The sequence below is a fragment of the Platalea leucorodia genome (genome assembly GCF_965183815.1).
Source record: "Platalea leucorodia genome assembly, chromosome: 5".
NCBI lineage: Eukaryota > Metazoa > Chordata > Aves > Pelecaniformes > Threskiornithidae > Platalea > Platalea leucorodia.
Window position 1 is genome coordinate 61,773,871 of NC_138827.1, and position 18,243 is coordinate 61,792,113.

The 18,243-nt window shown below is 39.7% G+C and overlaps 1 protein-coding gene across 3 annotated transcripts in view; it reads left to right on the top strand.

Annotated features, from left to right (window-relative positions):
* LRRFIP1 (LRR binding FLII interacting protein 1) overlaps window positions 1–18,243 on the top strand; it is a gene marked incomplete at its 5' end in the record, with an annotated part of 119,353 nt that overhangs the window by 81,065 nt on the left and 20,045 nt on the right. Inside the window, 4 exons of one of the 3 annotated variants that reach the window (XM_082312048.1) lie at window positions 13,425–13,457; window positions 14,251–14,376; window positions 15,726–15,797; window positions 18,016–18,186. In XM_082312048.1, the coding sequence (XP_082168174.1) occupies window positions 13,425–13,457; window positions 14,251–14,376; window positions 15,726–15,797; window positions 18,016–18,186 (402 nt within the window). Of the gene's footprint in view, window positions 1–4,656; window positions 4,735–13,424; window positions 13,458–14,250; window positions 14,377–15,725; window positions 15,798–18,015; window positions 18,187–18,243 lie in introns of all 3 variants that reach the window. The other 2 variants (XM_082312049.1, XM_082312050.1) reach the window with 2 other exon arrangements.

The following is an 18,243-nucleotide window of genomic DNA, read 5'->3' on the forward strand; positions in this document are numbered from 1 at the left end:
AACACAAATACCGAAGCCTCTCACCTTCAGCCATGCATATGTTGTCTCTTACCTCTGTAGTTCCTGTTCGGTCCATTTATTTCACACTCTGGTGTCTGATCCATCCGAATGCACGTGTTCAATGCTGTTTTGTACAGACCTGGATTTGCCGATCCTTCCTTTTATTCCCATTGGAACTGTGCAACTACTGCTCATGGGGTTGTGATATTGCCACAGGCTTCTCTCTGGATGGAGATGGTTGTCTTTGTTTGGGTGTATTAGCTACAACGTGCAGGAGCAGGCCAGAGAGAGGCAACATCAATTCTTTCTGGTTGTGTAACAGCTAACAAAACTGTTTAAAAAATTTTTGTAGCCAATTTCCACCCTTCTTGTTTAACCTTTAAAATTAGCGTCTATCAGATTTTATTCTCAATGCTTAAAAGGAGTTTCCTGTGTTCCCTGAGCCAGACATTTATGTGCTAAACTGGAGCCAGAGTCTTAGAATATGCATCTTCCTCCTTTTTTATTAATTTGGTAAACTGGCCAGTAAGTGAAATTCATCAGGTGTAAGTGTGGGGTGGTTTGGTTTTTTTTTTTCCTCCCTCCCATATTTTGCCAGCACCAGAAATGAAAGTTAAACAGATTTGAACAACTTAAGAATTGATGCAGCCGTTTTGTTGGAAGGCAACATAAACTTGAATTGATGATTGGGAGAACGGTTGGAAATGCATGACTGTGTGGTGGACTTGGGGGGTGGATGTCAGATTTTGCATGTGCCGTATGGCGTTTCCCAGCTCACTGACTTCAGGTTGTGTTAGATCTTCACTTGCATGTTGCTTGTGGTTGCGTACAGGAGATGTCCCTGTCCTTGCACATACTGCTCATTCCCCTATGTCCTTCGCGCTGCACCTTGTGAATTTGTAATGCTCCAGACTGAAATCAGAAACTAGGTCTGCCGGTCCTGTTCTGACTCTGTCTTTTAATTGTAGGCGTCTGTGTATGACGAGAGCGTTTACAGTGGGAGTCGTCGGTATAGTGCCTCTAGTTCTCGTGCTGTAAGATGTTTTCTGCATTTCCCTGTTGTCTTGTCTCTGTCCTCCAGTAACCTGTGTGTACCAGAACACAGCCTCTTCTGGGCTGAGGAACATTTAAGATGGACTGTGTGAGATTCATAGCCTGCTGCTGTAGGCAAAAGTATGAGTACTGTTTCTGTAAGCTTCCATGAAATAATAAGCAGTGATTTATCTGCTGTTGTAACGCCTGGCCTCGTGCAGACCCGCTCTGGCTAGCACCAACAGAGCCCACCGCTAGGCACTTGCCTCCCCTGTGGCGGGGCGGAATTCAGCTCTGCCTTGCACTTGGTGTGCAGATAAAACACCTTGGAAAGACAGTACATGAAGTCCATTCCCTCAGTGAGACTTAACTCCTTTGAAAACTGAGAATAAAACCGTTTTTGTTTGATTTTTTTTTTTTTTTTTTTTAAGAAATAAAATCACTTCCCCATTAGCACTTCTCTGCTAGCATGAAGTAAAAGATTGTTGGGAGTGTATGGCTGGCTTGGTTTTGTTTCTTGGATTTATATTCTGTAGTGATGTCCCAGGCAACTTGTGACAATGTTTTCGAAATACATGCTCCTGTGAGCGGAGGGCTCTGTGATTTATGGGAAGAGCCAATATGGGGAATGACAATATAAATTGTTTCCTTTCAAAAAAGAGAGGCTGCAGGACTCGGTTTACAGATTGGAAGGCAGAAAACACCTTCATCTCTTCTCAGATGGGCCTCCGTGTCGTGGTGGGTGTTTGGGCCAGGCAGTACATCTGCTGCTGTTGTATCTGCCTGGAAAAAATAAACCGGTCTTTTTTGATTTTTTTAAATTCTGCTCTGTGGACCCAGTGCTTATTCTGCCTCTGAACTCCTTCACTGATTATCAAAAAACCCCAACCAACCAAAAAAAAAAACCCAACAAACAAAAAACGACCACCCAAGACCTGAACAGAAAAAAGCCTCAAGACAAAGCATCGATGTTAATTTAATGTGATAAGTTACAATTTTATTAGCTTGGAGAAGGAAACAAACTTTAAAAATGCTTACTAAGCACTTATTGGTCTTTAAAGGGCTATGCCATCCTCTTGCAGTCACACTGATTCACTAGTTGGGCTGTGCATCTTGCTGCTACTGATGTTAAGCTTCAGATTACTCTGTTTCACGTTTGTGCCTTGTTTTCATTTGGCTGCCTTGGAAAATTCATCGATACTTATCTGCTTGGACTGTTGTGGCAGCGGCAGTGAATTTGCCACTGAGGCTGCACTGAGCTGGTTGTATCCCTTTGTACGGGATGTCTTCCTTTGTTTGAGAGAGGTCTCTCAAAGGTCCAGATGATACACTTCTGCTCTTGGGAGAAGTCATTTACAGTGGGCTCCGAGCCCAAACGCTGTTTACAAGTCTTTCAGCTGCTGTTAATGGCTTGAGCAGGGAACACTGAATAAAATGCTGGTGTTTGTTCTCCTTCCTCCATCCCATCCCACCCTGTGCCGCAGGTATTTGGAAGCCTGTGTATAACCCAGCCGTTCCAGTTCCTGTTGCACGGTAGCCTGTAGTAATGAGTGAGTTGAAGTAAGAGGTTTTTACCTCAGAGGCAATGGCCTTGCACAATTAGCAAGTTATCTGTGGTTACTTTAATGTCTCTGAACCTCACAGCACTTTTAACATATAGAGGGTGTGCCATTTGAGTAGCTGTCCCCAAAGAATGTTTTTGGATGATCAGAGGACAGGTGAACGCAGGGGGCGAGGCTGAAGAAGTGGCACTTGCTTCCATATTCTGCCCTGCAATACACAGAGAGCAACTACGGAATAAATAGGTCCCGTGAAGCATTAATATGGGACTCATCAGTAGTTCATACTTTTTCCCGGTCATGTATCTCAAGTTTGTTCTGCATCCTTGTTATATTAAAGAAAACACCAGTGATGGCTCAAGGCTTCTGTGCTAGAACTAGTTAACAAGAAAACAAAATCTAAATATTTACTTCAGTGCTTTTTGTTTTTAATTTAGGAATTGAAGCGGCTGTGATTGAAAATAGTTGTAAACTGTGTGCAACACAGTTCTAAATTTTGCGTATTCTCATCTCTGAAATGAAGCTCGGTAGTTCAGGTGCATGAAGCCAGTGTCAGTTCACGTAAGGCATCGGAGGACACGGCTTGGTCACGTTCTGCCCTGCTTCAGGGGCTTGCTAAGGGCTGTGTACCTTGGAACGTAATGCTTTGTGGTTAGTAACTAAGCTTATGGTTGTACTGTAGCTGGGGTTATTTCCAGCTTACCTTCTTATTGTTTATTAGTACTGTAAGCCTAATTTTCATTCAATACTATGCCGCTTTGTTAGCATGACTAATGATGCTGAAACAGCCCTCCAACAGCTTGGTGAAGACCTGGCTGTCTCTGTAGCTGAGGAGTCCAGGGGATTCCTGTAGTGGCCAGGTAACCTAACAGAAGAAACCTTAAAAAAGGATGGAATACATGCATCTCAAAAGTAAGATAATTCTTTAGATTTCAGTGGTTTTGTATCTGAGAAACCGTCTTAAGTGCCTATAAAATAAACTCATAAAGGTCATTAACAGCATAGTCTGAGCTGCTGAGAAGAGCAGTTCCTCATGCTTGTTCCTGTCCCTGAACTGCCTCTGCCCTTGTGTCAGTACAAGCTTTTGCATGTGAAATTTCACGTACTGCCATGCCTCTTTACAAAGGCTACGTTCACAATTGCCTTGAGGTGGTAGCAACAGGAAAAATACCATGTCCGGTAAACCTCAAAAACGTCTTTAATTCATCTCTGTTCTGAATGTATCAAAACTTCCCTTTTATACGTGCTTATGTATCTTTCTATAAAGTTCATCTAAATACAAGATTGAGTGTGAAGCTGCTACTCTGAAATCTGAAAATAGAGGGAATAATTCTAAAATGCATTTCCAGAATAAGTTTTAGTTCTGTTTCCCTGATGCTTTAAACTTTCATTTCCCTTCTCTACTTCCACTGCGTTATAACCTCTGGAAATAAAACAGCGTAGACACAGTCTTTGTCCGTGTCAGCAGCAAGTCAGCCCTGTCTGTTCTGCATCACTGCTTAGATGTTTGCTTTTGAGAAGGACTAAAATACTTTCTTTGGCAGGAGATGAGGACTGCAGGTGCTGGAAAACCAGGAGAGACACTCAGTCTCCGAGATGGTCTCAGTTTTTACTTTAATCACCGTGTAGATGGATGTTTCTTGCTTTGGCCTGTGGAGCACGGATTCATTTTATATGTGCACAACGTTGAAAACACAGGAAGAAGGCTCACCAGAGAACCTCTCAGCTCTTGAAGAGTAATAGGATTGAGGCTTTTGTATAGAGACTGAGAGTTTTTTACTTGCGACTGATATCTTAAGTTATATAAATAAATTATTAGTATTCTGTCATTCGAAGAATTGAATCAAAACTCTACTTGGTCCATTGACTGGAATTGCCTTAAATTTTAAATGAACAGTTGAGGTGTCTGTTCTCTGACTTTCACTACTACTCCTTTGTCCAGCTGCATGTAACCATTTTTGTAACTAACTTCAGATGTAATGCTTTAAATCCTTTCTTGCTTCCCTTCCCAATTCTAATGCTTTTCTCTTTTCTCTGCTTGCTATTCTTGGTTTACCTGCGGCAGCCTTCTGAGTACAGCTGCTACCTTGGTTCAGGATCTCGGGCATCCTCAAGAGCCAGCTCTGCTCGGGCCAGTCCAGTGGTGAGCTCCTCTATTTTTCTTTATTCCTAAACTGTTTAATTCTTCTGTTCTTCAATGTCTCTTCTGTACAAAGAGGTCACTGTCCCTCGTGAGACAGTTTCTTATGGTATTAATTGGACCTTCTGGGCAATGTTTAAGGCAAAGAAGGGGCGAACCAGATGAGAAATTACAAAACCAAAGTAATTTCTATGCAGATGCACATGTTTTTACAATAGAAGTACACTTTGGACTCACGTGGCAATGCTAAATTTTTTCTAAGTTGAGCATAAAGAACATCGGCAAGGGTATTGTGAAAAAGACTGGGCTGTTGATGCTAGTGCCGCATCTCCTTCGCTTATTAAAATTGGGAGACCCTAAATCTTACTGCAGCATTTAAGTAGTTTAGTTTCTCTCCATTGAGCAGTATTTTGGTGCTGTGTTGCTGCAAAGCTGTGGGGCTATCCAGAGATTGGATTTGAACATATTTGTTGGACTGTAGATTACGAGGCACTGCAGAGTCTTTAGCATGGTGAAGTGCTAGCAGGATTACACGTACCCGGCATACCTAGCATCATGAATTCCCAAGTAGTCATGGCTGAACACGGCTCAAATGCTAAAGGCTTGTCCAACCCCTGGGACTGTAGTTGACCAAGATAGGACGTTTTCCCCTGCTTTTTACAGATATAAAGTAATTGTCTTCTGTTTCTTCAGTGGCGTATTGGTGCTTTCTCTGTGATTGTTCCATCTAGCTGTTTATAACTCTGAATATCTTTCCTGATTAATTTCAGAGCAAGGCCTGGTAGCATGGTGACAGTAGCAGAGTGCAGTAGCATGTCTTTTAGAGGAAATGTGCAGCTTACAGTAAACTAGTCTGTAACAAAATTTATCTTCCATGGAGAGTGAATTTTGAAGTGTTGCACCGAGTTTTGGTAAGCTGGCTTTGCTTCAAGGAAGCGTTCCTCCTAGTTAAGTTTTAATGTGCTGGTTCTCCTGGGACCTGTCATGTATTACCTACAACATCCCCAAGATACGAAGTGATGAGGAGGATGATACCGTAAATTAACACACACAACGTGCTTCTCTAGTCATAACATCCTATTGCCTTTGTTGCTTTGCTGAGTAGCTGAAACTTAAATGCTGTAAATGTTGCCTTAAGGAGTAATTAAAAAGGAGTATCTGGATAGTCAAAGAAGCTACCACAGCATGCAATGCGGTAAGCTGTAACATGAACATTTGGCGTGTTCCTCTTCAGTCAACACACATAGTCTGCAGTAAGGAACTGCTTTGTATCTGATGTCCCCCGTCACGCTAGTTACCCCTTCAAACAGCCTGCGATATGAAAACCTGTGTGCTATGGGGGTTTTCTCCCATAGTTGGAACTGTGCGGTAGGTCTGCATCCTGGTGGTGAAAGGTGCCTGAACTCTCCATGCAGGGTCACTTCTTGTCATCAGGCAGGGAATAGGCAAGCCTTTTGCTCATCAAGCGAGCCCTCTCCTTCTAAGTGAGAAAGAGCTGAATAAACTGGCTGGCGCAAAAGAAAATGGACCTGATAGAATAGAGCTATGTGCTCTGAAGTGTTCGTGTTTCTTAAACACAGGGGTACATCCACTTTTTAAAATGATTTTTTTTTTTTTAAAGGATTTTCTTCAGATAATGTATGGCATCTGGTGAGCTATAAATAAATCAGTATTTTAATTAGTCCCTGAGTCTGAGTCCCTGAGCTATGCGTTTTTGCAGTATATATCTTACATCAGTAATGCTTCTTAAATGGCTTTGCAAACTGAATTTCAATTATCCCTAAAGCAAAAAATAATCAGAATAACCAGGGATTCCATTAGAGTTCTTTAAGTGTAAGAATTGGGTACCCATACATTGATGTTGGTTTCCATTATGTGGTTTTTGTATGCAGTCTGAGTCATTTGTGCAAGTTGCTTATGGTAATCACAAAATGCAGCTTGCCTTTCCTGGGAGTTACAGGGGATTTTTTTGTCTTTTAATTCTCTGCTTACACTTTGGGCTGTTTGTATGCAAGTGGCTGGAGATGGTTAGCTGTGTCAGCACCGACGCTGGAGAGGTGCCAAGCTGAATCTGCTCTGCAAGGAGACAACGGGCACTTTTTCATTTATTTATTTTTTTAATTAGTGGTTTATTGCAGGGTGTGAAGAGCTTCTGTTATTTGCATGGCCTTGAAGAAGAGCTGAGGGTTAACACCATAGCGGGTCTAAAAGGCACCACTACAGGGGCTTTGCTTCTCCTAATGTAAGGTAGTACAAGCCTTGTTAACGGGTGGCATTGCTCTTAAAAGTTCTAATTACTACACGGGGTCAATGCAGCAGCACCTAATGATTTTTTTTTTTCTTTTTTTTCCTGTATTAAACAGACAACATCTTTCTATGTAACTCACAGTAACGAATCACTTGCCTTGTCTTTTACTAACAGAGGATTCAAGGAGTTTTGATAACGTTTCCAGTTATGTACTTGATCTTGACAGTAAAGATGCTGAAACAGAGCTCTGTCTTCTCAGTGGGCTTAGCACTGTATCTCTTCCACTTGTGCATTCCCGAAATGTCATCTGCTTGCACTTCCTAAAGGAAGAATAAAGATCTGCTTGGATGATGGTGATAACTTATGACAGGAAAAAAGTGGTTGTTTTTGTCTATATCAGTAGTCTACATCAGAACTGTTCTAATATTGCTAACCCTGAAAACTGAGTTGTTCCTTGCCTTAATGTATTGAGCCATATGCTTTCTTGATTCTGCTTTTTATGTCTTCTGGCATTTACACACATAAAGATTTGATTCCAAGTTTACTTTTTAAATGGCTGGTGGAGGAGGAAGGAAAGGGGAGTATCTGTTGGGTTGAAAAGCTGAGTTTCCAGCATGCTTATGTCACTCAAGAGTGTGATAGTTTACAAAATCCATGTACTGTAATCATGAGTGCTTAACACTGCAGTTAAATATTATTTTCTTATGATTATGGGCAATATTAGGCAGAAAACCAAAACCAAACTGTTCCCAAGCCTGACTAACTATCATGAGAAATTATGTATTGAGAATGGAGAATGATTCAATTTAACTTTCTAAATTAAAGTATACAATATCTTGTTACTGCAGACCTTAAATCTTTTCTCAGGATTTTTTCTCCCTTCTGTCGCTGTTCATTAAAGAGCAAGCAAAAAGTGACAGTAGTTTTTCTGCTGCACACAGCTTTGCCAGCTCGTGTTCTCATTTGTGTTATCATGTTTGTGATAAGGTAAAAGCCAGGAAGATACTTAAACATGACATGTGAATATTTATTTGTCTTTGTATGTACTTTTAAGAATTCAGTATATCTTTTATAAAGTTTGCTGTTTGATTATTTTTCTTAAACATTTTTCCCATTATCCCCACTAGTAATTATTGTCTGCTGTCCTTGCAGTGACTGCAGGTATGCGAATGTGTCGTTTAATATTAAAGCATTATATTCGATATAAAGTACAGATCTTAAGACTACTGAAAGCAAACATCAGGCCCCTCTGCACAGATGGAGGTAAATCTTGTGCATGAGCTAGTGGCATGTTTTGGCTGAGATGAGCTTTTTAATATGAATTGCTGGAATTTTATTAGTGAAAAGCAATTACTTATACATTTGAAATAGACTCAGAATGCAGTAGTATTTATCTGAAGACTTCCTGAGCAAAGGAAGGCAAAAAAATAGGAGAGGGCACGTTTTGCTATCCTGAGAAGATGATCTTTTGTATTAACTCTTCCTTCTTGTGCGGTCTCAGACGGCTCGCGCAAGCGGTCGGCATGCAGCCCAGGCAGGCGGGCTGGTACTGACAGCAGCGTGATCATACAAAGTGCAAGACTGCAAATGCAAGGGACACTCAGCGAGTGTGCAGTCCTCAGGTTGTGTATTAATGCACAGGTGTGAATAGCTTTTTTCATTTGAAGAAGCTTATCATGTTGTCACCAGAAATAAAATTAAGACAGTCAGACTTAATTTTCATGGAAGCAGTTATCAGCATGCTCGAGCTTTGCCTTTTCTCCTCTATGCTTACAGATTTACAGTAGGCTTGTATCCTAGCCCAGCCGCTGACAGTCTGGGTGTGCTTTCAGCCCCTCTGGAGTGAGGATTTGCTGCAGTGCTAGCTTGCATTTCAGAGACTGATAAGTTTGTTTAAGCAATGATGTTTGGCATAACACTCATTCCTGAGTGAGGATACTTCTGACAAATCCACTTTAGACCTGACAAAGTTCAGTAGTGGTTTTCCCCTGCTGACTTTTAAAGGCTTATTGCGAATTGCTAGTGTTAAGGTGGCTCTCACTGGAAAAACACGCAGAAATCCTCTGTGTTATTGCCTGCCCCAGCCCAGCTGATCGAACTGGTAAGATGGGGGTTGTAAGGAGGGGTTATATTGACTGCAGTACTTCTTGTTTTTTGATTTCAGTTTTTATAGGTACCATCCTGTGTTCAGCCCTACCTGTTGCAAGAAGCTTTCTTCAGTATGGGCCATACTTATATTTCCAACTGTGCGGTACTACTTTTAAGAGCAGGAAACGATCTTAATTTAATTTGTCACAAAAAAAAAAACAACAAACCAAACCCTTGCTTTTATGAGGAAGTTGATCTAAGTGCAAGATCTTAGATGGAGCTGAGCAGTGACAGCCACGTACCGAACGTGCTGAAGTTGTTCTCATACCTAAGCGTGGTACGTGGCACTACCCAACAGCAAGCATTTTGGGTTTCCCTTCTTCTCTAGCCTTGTTTAGGAGCCTGGAAGCTGGAAATTGTGCCTTAGTCCTGATTCTTCCATTGATTTAAAGATCCCTCTACTTGCAGCTGGGGTGTAATGCTTAACTGTCCTAGGGTCTCTTGTCTTTTCAGTACGTGTTTGAGAGTCATCTTGTTGGATGCACTGTGATAGTGCTGCGGGGGCTCTAATTTTGGCCTGGACACTCACCAGTGGTAGAGAGCTTCAAGGGTTAACCTGCTAGTTGACTGCAGAGTAGAGAGAAATACTTTTTTTCAAACATTATACTAAAATATTTTTATTATCTATGAAAAATAGGCAATATATCCATATATAGACTTGTGGGATGATTTTGCTCTTGTTAAGTTTCCAGCTGCAGTAAGCCTCTGATATTGCTGACATTTTTGTAACGTGGCTCTGGATTTATTCCGAAATTGCTGTCAGAAGAGGCTAAACTCTGATCCCATTGTATTTATTTTGCAGGGAGCAACCTATTCCCCGTGCCAAAACAAAGATATGTGTGCTGGAGTTCCTCAGAAAATTACTTCCTTTTCCTGCTTTTTTACGCACTCAAGTACAAATTGCCCAAATTGGTGAAGAGGAGGGTAATCTGTGATTAGAGACAGACCCATACCCTTGTGGGAGGGAAAAATGATATAATGTTCTAGATATTAAAGGTCTAGTATCATTAGGTGAATTCTGCTTTAGATCTCCTCTTCTAGCAAGTATTCTGTTAGTCCTTTATATTTTCACGTAGAACAGTCCCAAAGCCAGTATGTTTATATGAAGGGCTATGCTAAGTATAGTACTGTGAAGGTGGAGAGGTGGTTTCCAGTCTGTTTTAATCATTACAGTATTCTTTATTGAATGGTAATAAGGGAGGTAAGTACTTTGGGCAAGAATTTTGTGCAACTTCAAATAAAAAACAAACATTTTTTCCTGACCTTTCTCTGCTTGATTTCTTACTGGATCAAATGCCAAAGGGCTTGTTGGGGACGGGGTGAAAGCTGAAAACCTGGAGTTCCCTCTGGTGGCTGAGTGCTGTTGGAAAGCATGATAGATCTTTTTTGAAGGAGTAATACTGTGAATACATTAATCTAAAGATGAGCAGAATGAAAACTCTAAAATATTCATCTAAAATAGACTTTTGTCTTTTTACAAGACACTCTCTACAGCTTTTGGTGTATCACTGCCACGTAACCATAAAATTAAATGCTGCTTGTTTCAGACTGACGTTTTGCTTAGAAAAGTGTTGTGCAGCAGGAGGCATCTTTGTAATGAAAGGATACTATGTTAGAATGAGGAATAGGCTTTTCTCAAAACAGGTTAAATTTTTAAATGTTAATATTTAAATATATTGGTAGTGGTAACTACTGTTTTTGAGGAGAAAATGCCCTGAGTATTCCATTCATGGCACCAAATGTATGTGTGTATGAGGGCATCACTAGGGGAAAATGACATCTATATTTTTATTTTTTTTTTAAACCATCTCAATTTTAGAAGTTACTTAATAGTTTAGTGATTAAAGAGCATGCCACCTCAGCAAATAATTAAAGATTGTTTTGCAATAAATGTGTAGCAAGCTTCATAGGTGTGGTTATGAGTACTCTGATGAGAAATGTCCACTGTGTGCATATCTCTCACCACATCGTCTTCAACGTTTTCCCCTTTGTAAATGGAAGCTTTTATTTGACCCGTGTGATGCATCATTAAAACAATATCAAGATTTATTCCCTTCTATATCTTATTAAAAACTGAGGTTGCACATTCTTTCAGAAAATAGAGGACATTCTGCAAATGGCTTAAGGAAAATAATACTTTGAGTTGTGCCCTGAACCCATAAGGTAGACTTCACAAAAAGCTGTACATAAATTTCTGGAGATAGATTTGTTTGTGTGTGTATACATTAATCTTTGGTAACACACCAATATTTACACTGCCACAACTGTCTTGATAAACAACAACATAGTGTTTGGCTGTGCAAGGAGGCTGCCAGATCTACCACTTGGAGCTGTCTGGCGTGAAAATAATAGGCTGTTTGCAAAAGTCAGTCCCATCTTGCTTATTGGGTCTGAACTGAAGTATCTGCCTTCATTAGTGACCTTTTCTTATTGCATCCAAATTCAGAGATTCCCCCCCCTCCCCCTCCCAAAGTACTCTGTGTATTCAGTGTCTCTGCAAAGTTTATATTTAGTTTGTCAAGTCTGGCTTATTTTACTTTGAAGCCTAAGTCTTAAATTATCTTAATTCTCATCATAAGGAATTTATGATATGAAATGTGTTGTCAGTGTAAAAAGCTGATTTGTAATAGGTACCTCGCAGTTCTGGGATTTTTCTTTTTTGTAGGGTACTATGGGTAATATGAAAAATAACAAGTGGGATCACCCACACATTGTTCTGTGTAATTCAAAGAAGAAAAAACTATGCCAAATGTGAACTGACTGGAATGAGATGGAGTTTTTGAGTGCATTTTCAATGAAACTTCTCAACTTAACCTCAACTATTCCCTACCTTCCTCTGAAACAGATATCTCCTGATTTTTTTTCCAAGTGTTAAAAAAAAAATTATTCCCTTTGACTCAGGCCCTTGATCTGAGGAAGCCATTAATTTTCTAGAAGTCTTTTGGGAAAACATCTTGACTGTGATACTGAATGTTTCCAGAAGAAGTTGACATGTTCTGAACATTCTGAGTTCTGCTGAACTTCTCCTTTCAGGCAGTCCTTTTACACTTAGATCCTTTTTAGATGCAGATACTTATAAAAAGATTGTTTTTGAACGCTCCCCCACCCCCCACCCTCTGCAAAGTGAATAAGGACAAAACACTTGATTTTTACATTTCTGCTCTTGGGAATTTGTATATCTTGTTCAGTTTCAGAGTAGGAAAAAGCGATGGGATTGTTCCCAGCGGGGGGGCGAGGGTGGGGGGAATCTGCCCAGGTTATATGGGGTTTTTGCCCTGTAACTTCCTTTTAAGTTGTCTCTATCCGTGGTAATTTCTGTACTCCTAAATGCTACTTTGGCTCTGATTTGTTTCTTCTAGACCAGTTGTAGTGCAGTAATCGGTAAATTCCAGTGAAGTACTGAAACCATAAATGGGCTGTTTAGACTTTGAACTGGTCCCTGGTATTTGAGTTGAGGGTCAGTTTTTGTAGTCTCAGCCTTACCTAGGATCTTCACTTGAAGTCACAGCCACCTTTTGTCTTGATCGGAGGACACTTAGCAGGGGTTTTACGCTTTAGAGTTCTTTTTTCGTTCTTTTTTTCCCTCATTCTTCTTTGGGAGCCGTGCAGACATGGTACAGTCCTTCAAGTCTAACTCGGTACCTTGCTTTTTGGAGCGGGGAAGGATGTGCTGGCAGGCTTCAGAGGTAGCTTATTTTAGTTAAGGTCCATAAAACTGTAGCTTCAATAAACTATCTTGGTCAGGAAATCTTTTGATCTTTCAATTAAAAACTTAACCTCTGTACTTAAGTAAATTGCTATTTTGGGTTTATTTGAGGCATATTTTTAAATTGTTCTAGAATAAATAGGAGTAGGTGCATATGTCAGCACAGCACTTGCATACAGCTGTTTTTATGTCCAGGGAAAGACATCTGGGGCTTTGAGTTCATGACCATGTAGGTCTTTGTATTCTTGCATTGTTAACTCATAGATCGAGTGCCATCTTCATGTTTGAAACATTGTGGTGTAGAATACGGAAAAAAGTATTCCTCTGTCTTATTTAATAGACCAAATAGGTTTTTTTTATCAATAAGTATATTCCATTTAATTACAAACTGCTTAGAAATTTGAGGTGAATTGTCCAGCCTTGTGTCCTGAGATGCCAGCCAGGACACTGCTCTTCTGAGCGAGCTGGCTGCTTTTTGAGTCAATAGAAATTGCTAATGAAAAGTCTTTTACAGGTTTAAGAACTCCCTTTCTGATATCTTACTGCCTTCCTTTATTATCTAACAATTCCTTCTAAATCTTTGTTTTACAGATTGAGGAAAGGCCAGAAAAAGACTTTGAGAAGGTAAGAAGGATGTTATGAATTATTCTGACAATAGTGCTTTTTTCACATTCTTTTGGGTAGGTAGAACTCATAGTGAGTGTACAGAAATATGTAAAATCCATTGTGGGACAAAAATTTGAATTGTTGGAGCCTTCTGCTACTACAGTTTTTTTTAAGAACTTTTCAACTTCTGGTTGTTCAGATGTTAAGTAGTTGACCTTCAATAGCAGTGAGCTGAAATTGCTTTAGGCTAAGCCACATGAATACTCTGTTTGTTTATTAGATTTTAATTATGTTGTTATGTAAAAATAATAATAGAAAAAGGAGGATACTGCAATAGTAAGAAATGGGCTTAATGTGGAACCCTCAGTACAGTAAAACAGTTAATGTGGCTACTGCTACAGAGTAGATAAATATCCATGAAAGGAGAGGAGCTTGAGAGGTAGACAAAAGCATCCACAAAGTGTATTATTAGAAATTTTGAAAGTATCTGGCAAGATGATACTAGCCCCTAAAGACTTTGTCTAATTAAGAATTAATAGTTAGAAGCTAAGTCATGCAAACTCCTATTTACAGTAGTGTTTAAATACATCTCACCTCCCTTTTCTCATTAATTTCCCTTGTTAAATGTTGATCTTTTGATTTTTTCTTCTTAGAAAGTTGCATTTTAATCAAATTTGCATAATTTAGAAGTGCAAGGGTTGGTGTAACGTGTGTATTAAAAAGAAAAAAAAACAACGAAAAAAACAAACTACAAACCCACAATGTATCTAGAAGAAAAATTATAACCATTTTTAACTGTGTGTGATTGTAGGGAGCACGTACTGTTTCAAGTTTATCAGCAGCTACTTTAGCTTCTCTGGGTGGGACTTCTTCACGAAGAGGCAGTGGGGATACATCCATCTCAGCTGATACAGAGGCATCTATTAGAGAAATAAAGGTAAGAAATACTTAAAACCAGCATGAATTGTTAGGAATCTGTCTCTTAACTGTGTCTCTTTTGATCAGAGTGTTTATGTGCCTTGCATTTGTTAATTAATAAATGATAAGATTACTTGAAAGTGGTGCTGATGTTCCCATTACGGACTTTAGAAATTGGCAGTAGAATTGGGACTGACAAGCTAGTACTAACTAGGACTGTTCCTCACATTATTATTAAATAGACGAATATTATTTAAAGGATATTATTAAATACGCTTTAGACTTCTTTCCAAAAAACAAACTGTCTTGTCTCCCCCTGTTGGCAGTTCTGACAAAGTGAATTGTGTGCCGTAAATGAAAAGTGAATAGCTTTATTAGAGAGATGCTGCTGGGAAGCTAGTGTGTGTTGCAGGGATATCTGGGTAAAGTCCTATGGCATGTGATAGCAGAACAGACTGATCGTAATAGACACATCTCATCCTAACCTAATGAAATAGGAATTAGACTCAGTATAGCACACTGATAGGAGGATTATTGAAATAATGCAAGAAGTACTGCACTTACTAGATGCTGATTTGGGGGGAGGGGTTATTTTGTAATCTAATTTGTGATTCCATGAAGTTAGAAACATTTGAATAGCAAATAGCTATGCAATCCAGTGTTTGTATCATTGAGTGCTAGTCTGGGTAGTTCACAGCTAAACTTTTTTTAATCTGATTTTTAATGCTTCATTCTGAAAACCATTTTGAAATGGGGAATGTGAATTTTGTTAGCATCCATACATACAACTCTTCTGAAATTTCAGCCAGTTAAAACATCTAGAATTTGTATTAGGACCTCAGATAGAAGCAGGTCTGCCCCAGTTTCAGCACTGTAAAACAGCTGAAAGATAGCCATTTGCTGGTGACCAAGGACAAAAGAGGAGAGAGACTGTGAAATAGGACTTATAATTAAATTTAGTGTGATGGATGGTTTTCACACAGTCTTTCCTGCATCTCTAGTATAGCCTGTATTTCAGGCTGGCTTTGGCAGCCCTTACCCTTAATACCAGAATTCCTCAAAGAGGGTGATAATCAGTGAAAGGGGTAGAGAAGGGCTGTGTGGCTGGGGCATGTAATTGTTAGGGGCTTTGAAGCTGGGTCTGCGTCTCGTCCTTAACGTTGAAGATTTCATTTTTTCCAGTCAAGAAGAGCAGATCTAACCAAGAAATTTCATTGTCTGGCAAGGCTTCAGGTTAGGATCAGACCACTTAACCTAGGGGGTAGAAATGTTTAAATGACAACTTTGAATACTTGCTTTTCCCTAGCAGCTGTGCTTCTGCCCATTAGTTTCAGTGGCATCATTCACCTTTCTCACCATTTCCTTCAGGATATCTATGAGTTAAAGGACCAGATTCAGGATGTAGAAGGCAAATACATGCAGGGACTGAAAGAAATGAAGGTACTGGTTTACTGCAGAGTGGGAGTGTGATCATTAACGCTAGCTAAACATTCAGAGAGTCAGTGTGAGACCTAGAACTGACCTTGCATGCTTTTCTTCTGGGAGGGGTTGTAAATTGTGTGAAAAGCATTTCATTAACTGAAAAAGTATCTATTCTGACCTCGATTGATTCTGGTGAGAAATGCTTCCAAGTGTTAGCTGAAAGGCTGCTGATTATTATTGCATGTTGCCTTTGCTGTTTTGAGAAGGTAATCATTTTGATAGCAAATTAAAATTATTAGGGTTTTTTTATAGTTTCCTAATACAGGAAGCCTCCCAATATTGGAAGATGAGCTAAAGCTCATGTCCTACAGTGCTATGAAAAATGGGAGTTTAAAAGCTTGTATGTTTTTGTTTTGATAAGGTCCAGCATGCCTTTGGAAAGTTGTGCACATGAGGTGGTGACTATTGTTTTGATTTCATATTTGGATCACTGAAGACACCCTTAAAAAATTCTTGTAACAAACCTTCACGTAACAAAGCTTGTTACATGAAGAGTGAATGCTTACACCAAGTGGCATAAAGGAAGTGTGTACCACTTTCATGAAGCCATAAACTTCATTTAAAAAGTTGTTTGGTGCGACAACTAACTTGTGCATCTGTGTACCATCACCTCACAAGTGAGCAGCAACACGACCTTGCATTTCTTGGAAAAGGCAGTCTTGCAAATATGTATGTAGACATCCAGGCATTTAATGCAACATTTATTAGCATTAATTGCTGACTGTGTCATCAGCTCAACGCTGTGACAGGTGAAGATGCTGCCATCTTAAGTGACTTCTTAATGGAAAAAGAGTAGTTTGGCCCCTTTTCTGTAAAACCTAGCTGTTTTTTTTTTCCCTGATCACTGTGTAGCAGGTGTAGCAAAATAATCACACTGCATAAAAAATGTAGGTAATTTTTCATTTCATGTCCCTTAGAGTGCCTTTTGTGGTGATTTGTACCTAAGCCGCACTGCTTGATGCTAAGAAAACAAAACGTAGCATGCTGAAGTAGTGGTGCAGCACCTACCTTAACTTCTTACTTGCATATACTTCCTTTTCTGAGGTTTGATTCTACCACTGTTTCCAAATCCTGGCTGCTTTCCTTTGCTTCGTATTTCTAATCCTTGGGCTGGAAAGTGCACCAAAACACAGTTTGTGTTTGGGACTGTACAAAATCATGTCCTTAAAGACAAATTCTCTTATTTGTCCATAGAAATGTAAACTAAACTGATTCAAACTTAATTTTGTCATCGTCTCACCACTATCATCCCCAGTTCCATTGACAGAATGAAAAGGGAAGTATATGATACTCACCTGTGCTCTTGATGTAATTATTAGAATTACTTAAGTTCCGAGAGAAATTGCTTGGTCTGTAACTAAAATGTTGACATGAGTGTCCTCCTTGTTTGCATATTTGCACTATTTTGTTTCTGTATAACTTTTTTTTTTTCTGTATTAAAATCAAATACTGCCAAGTTTGGCTGCACAACATGGAAAATGATCCTGATCTTTATTTTGCCATCATCTGTTGTTATAAATACCTCAGTATCTTATACATGGGTCAAGTTGATAGGAAAGGCTTCTGAGACCCTGGGAATTGTCTTACAGAGTAAATTTGTTAAGAAGGGATGTGATATAGGAAACCTAATGAAAAATGATACATCAGGTCACAAAAGCTCTTTCATGGCAAATTCTAATTCCTGAGTCAGTATATTTAGTGGTTCCCACACTGCAAGGATCCCTGAAATTTGTGTGAAGTGGCTGTCAAACTGCCTTAATTTAAGGCCTAAGATCATCTGAAATGATCTTAAATCAAGGCCAGTTTACCTTTAAAAAAAAAAAAAAAAAATCCAACTTGTCATCTTCAGCAGCTGCTTTGAGCTGCCAGTGTGCAGGGGCAGGGGGAGGAGAGAGAAGGAAGAAAACTCTTGAGAAGGCAGAAGCTGAAGCAGCAGAGAACAGGAAGCATTTTATCCGTCCTGAGGTAAGGTTCCTTGCTTGTGAACAGATGTCTGGTGGGAACACATGGGAGGTTATCCTCACCTTGGGACAGCTGGTAAGCACATGATTAGCACTGGCTTCTGTAGGAGTACTCGGCATGCTTGTGGTTTAGTACTTAATTTTCTTCTTCAAGGGCTTGATTGGCACAATGTCTGTTATAACTGACTCTGACTGTGGCTGCTTATTCTTTGCAGGACTCTCTAGCTGAAGTTGAAGAGAAATATAAAAAGGCTATGGTGTCAAATGCTCAACTAGACAATGAAAAAACAAATTTCATGTACCAAGTAGATACCCTGAAGGATGCCCTCTTAGAGTTAGAAGAACAGCTGGCAGAATCTAGGCGGCAATATGAAGAAAAAAGTAAAGTATGTATATATCTGTGGCATGCTATTTAACAAGGAAAGATTGCGGCGGGGGGGACA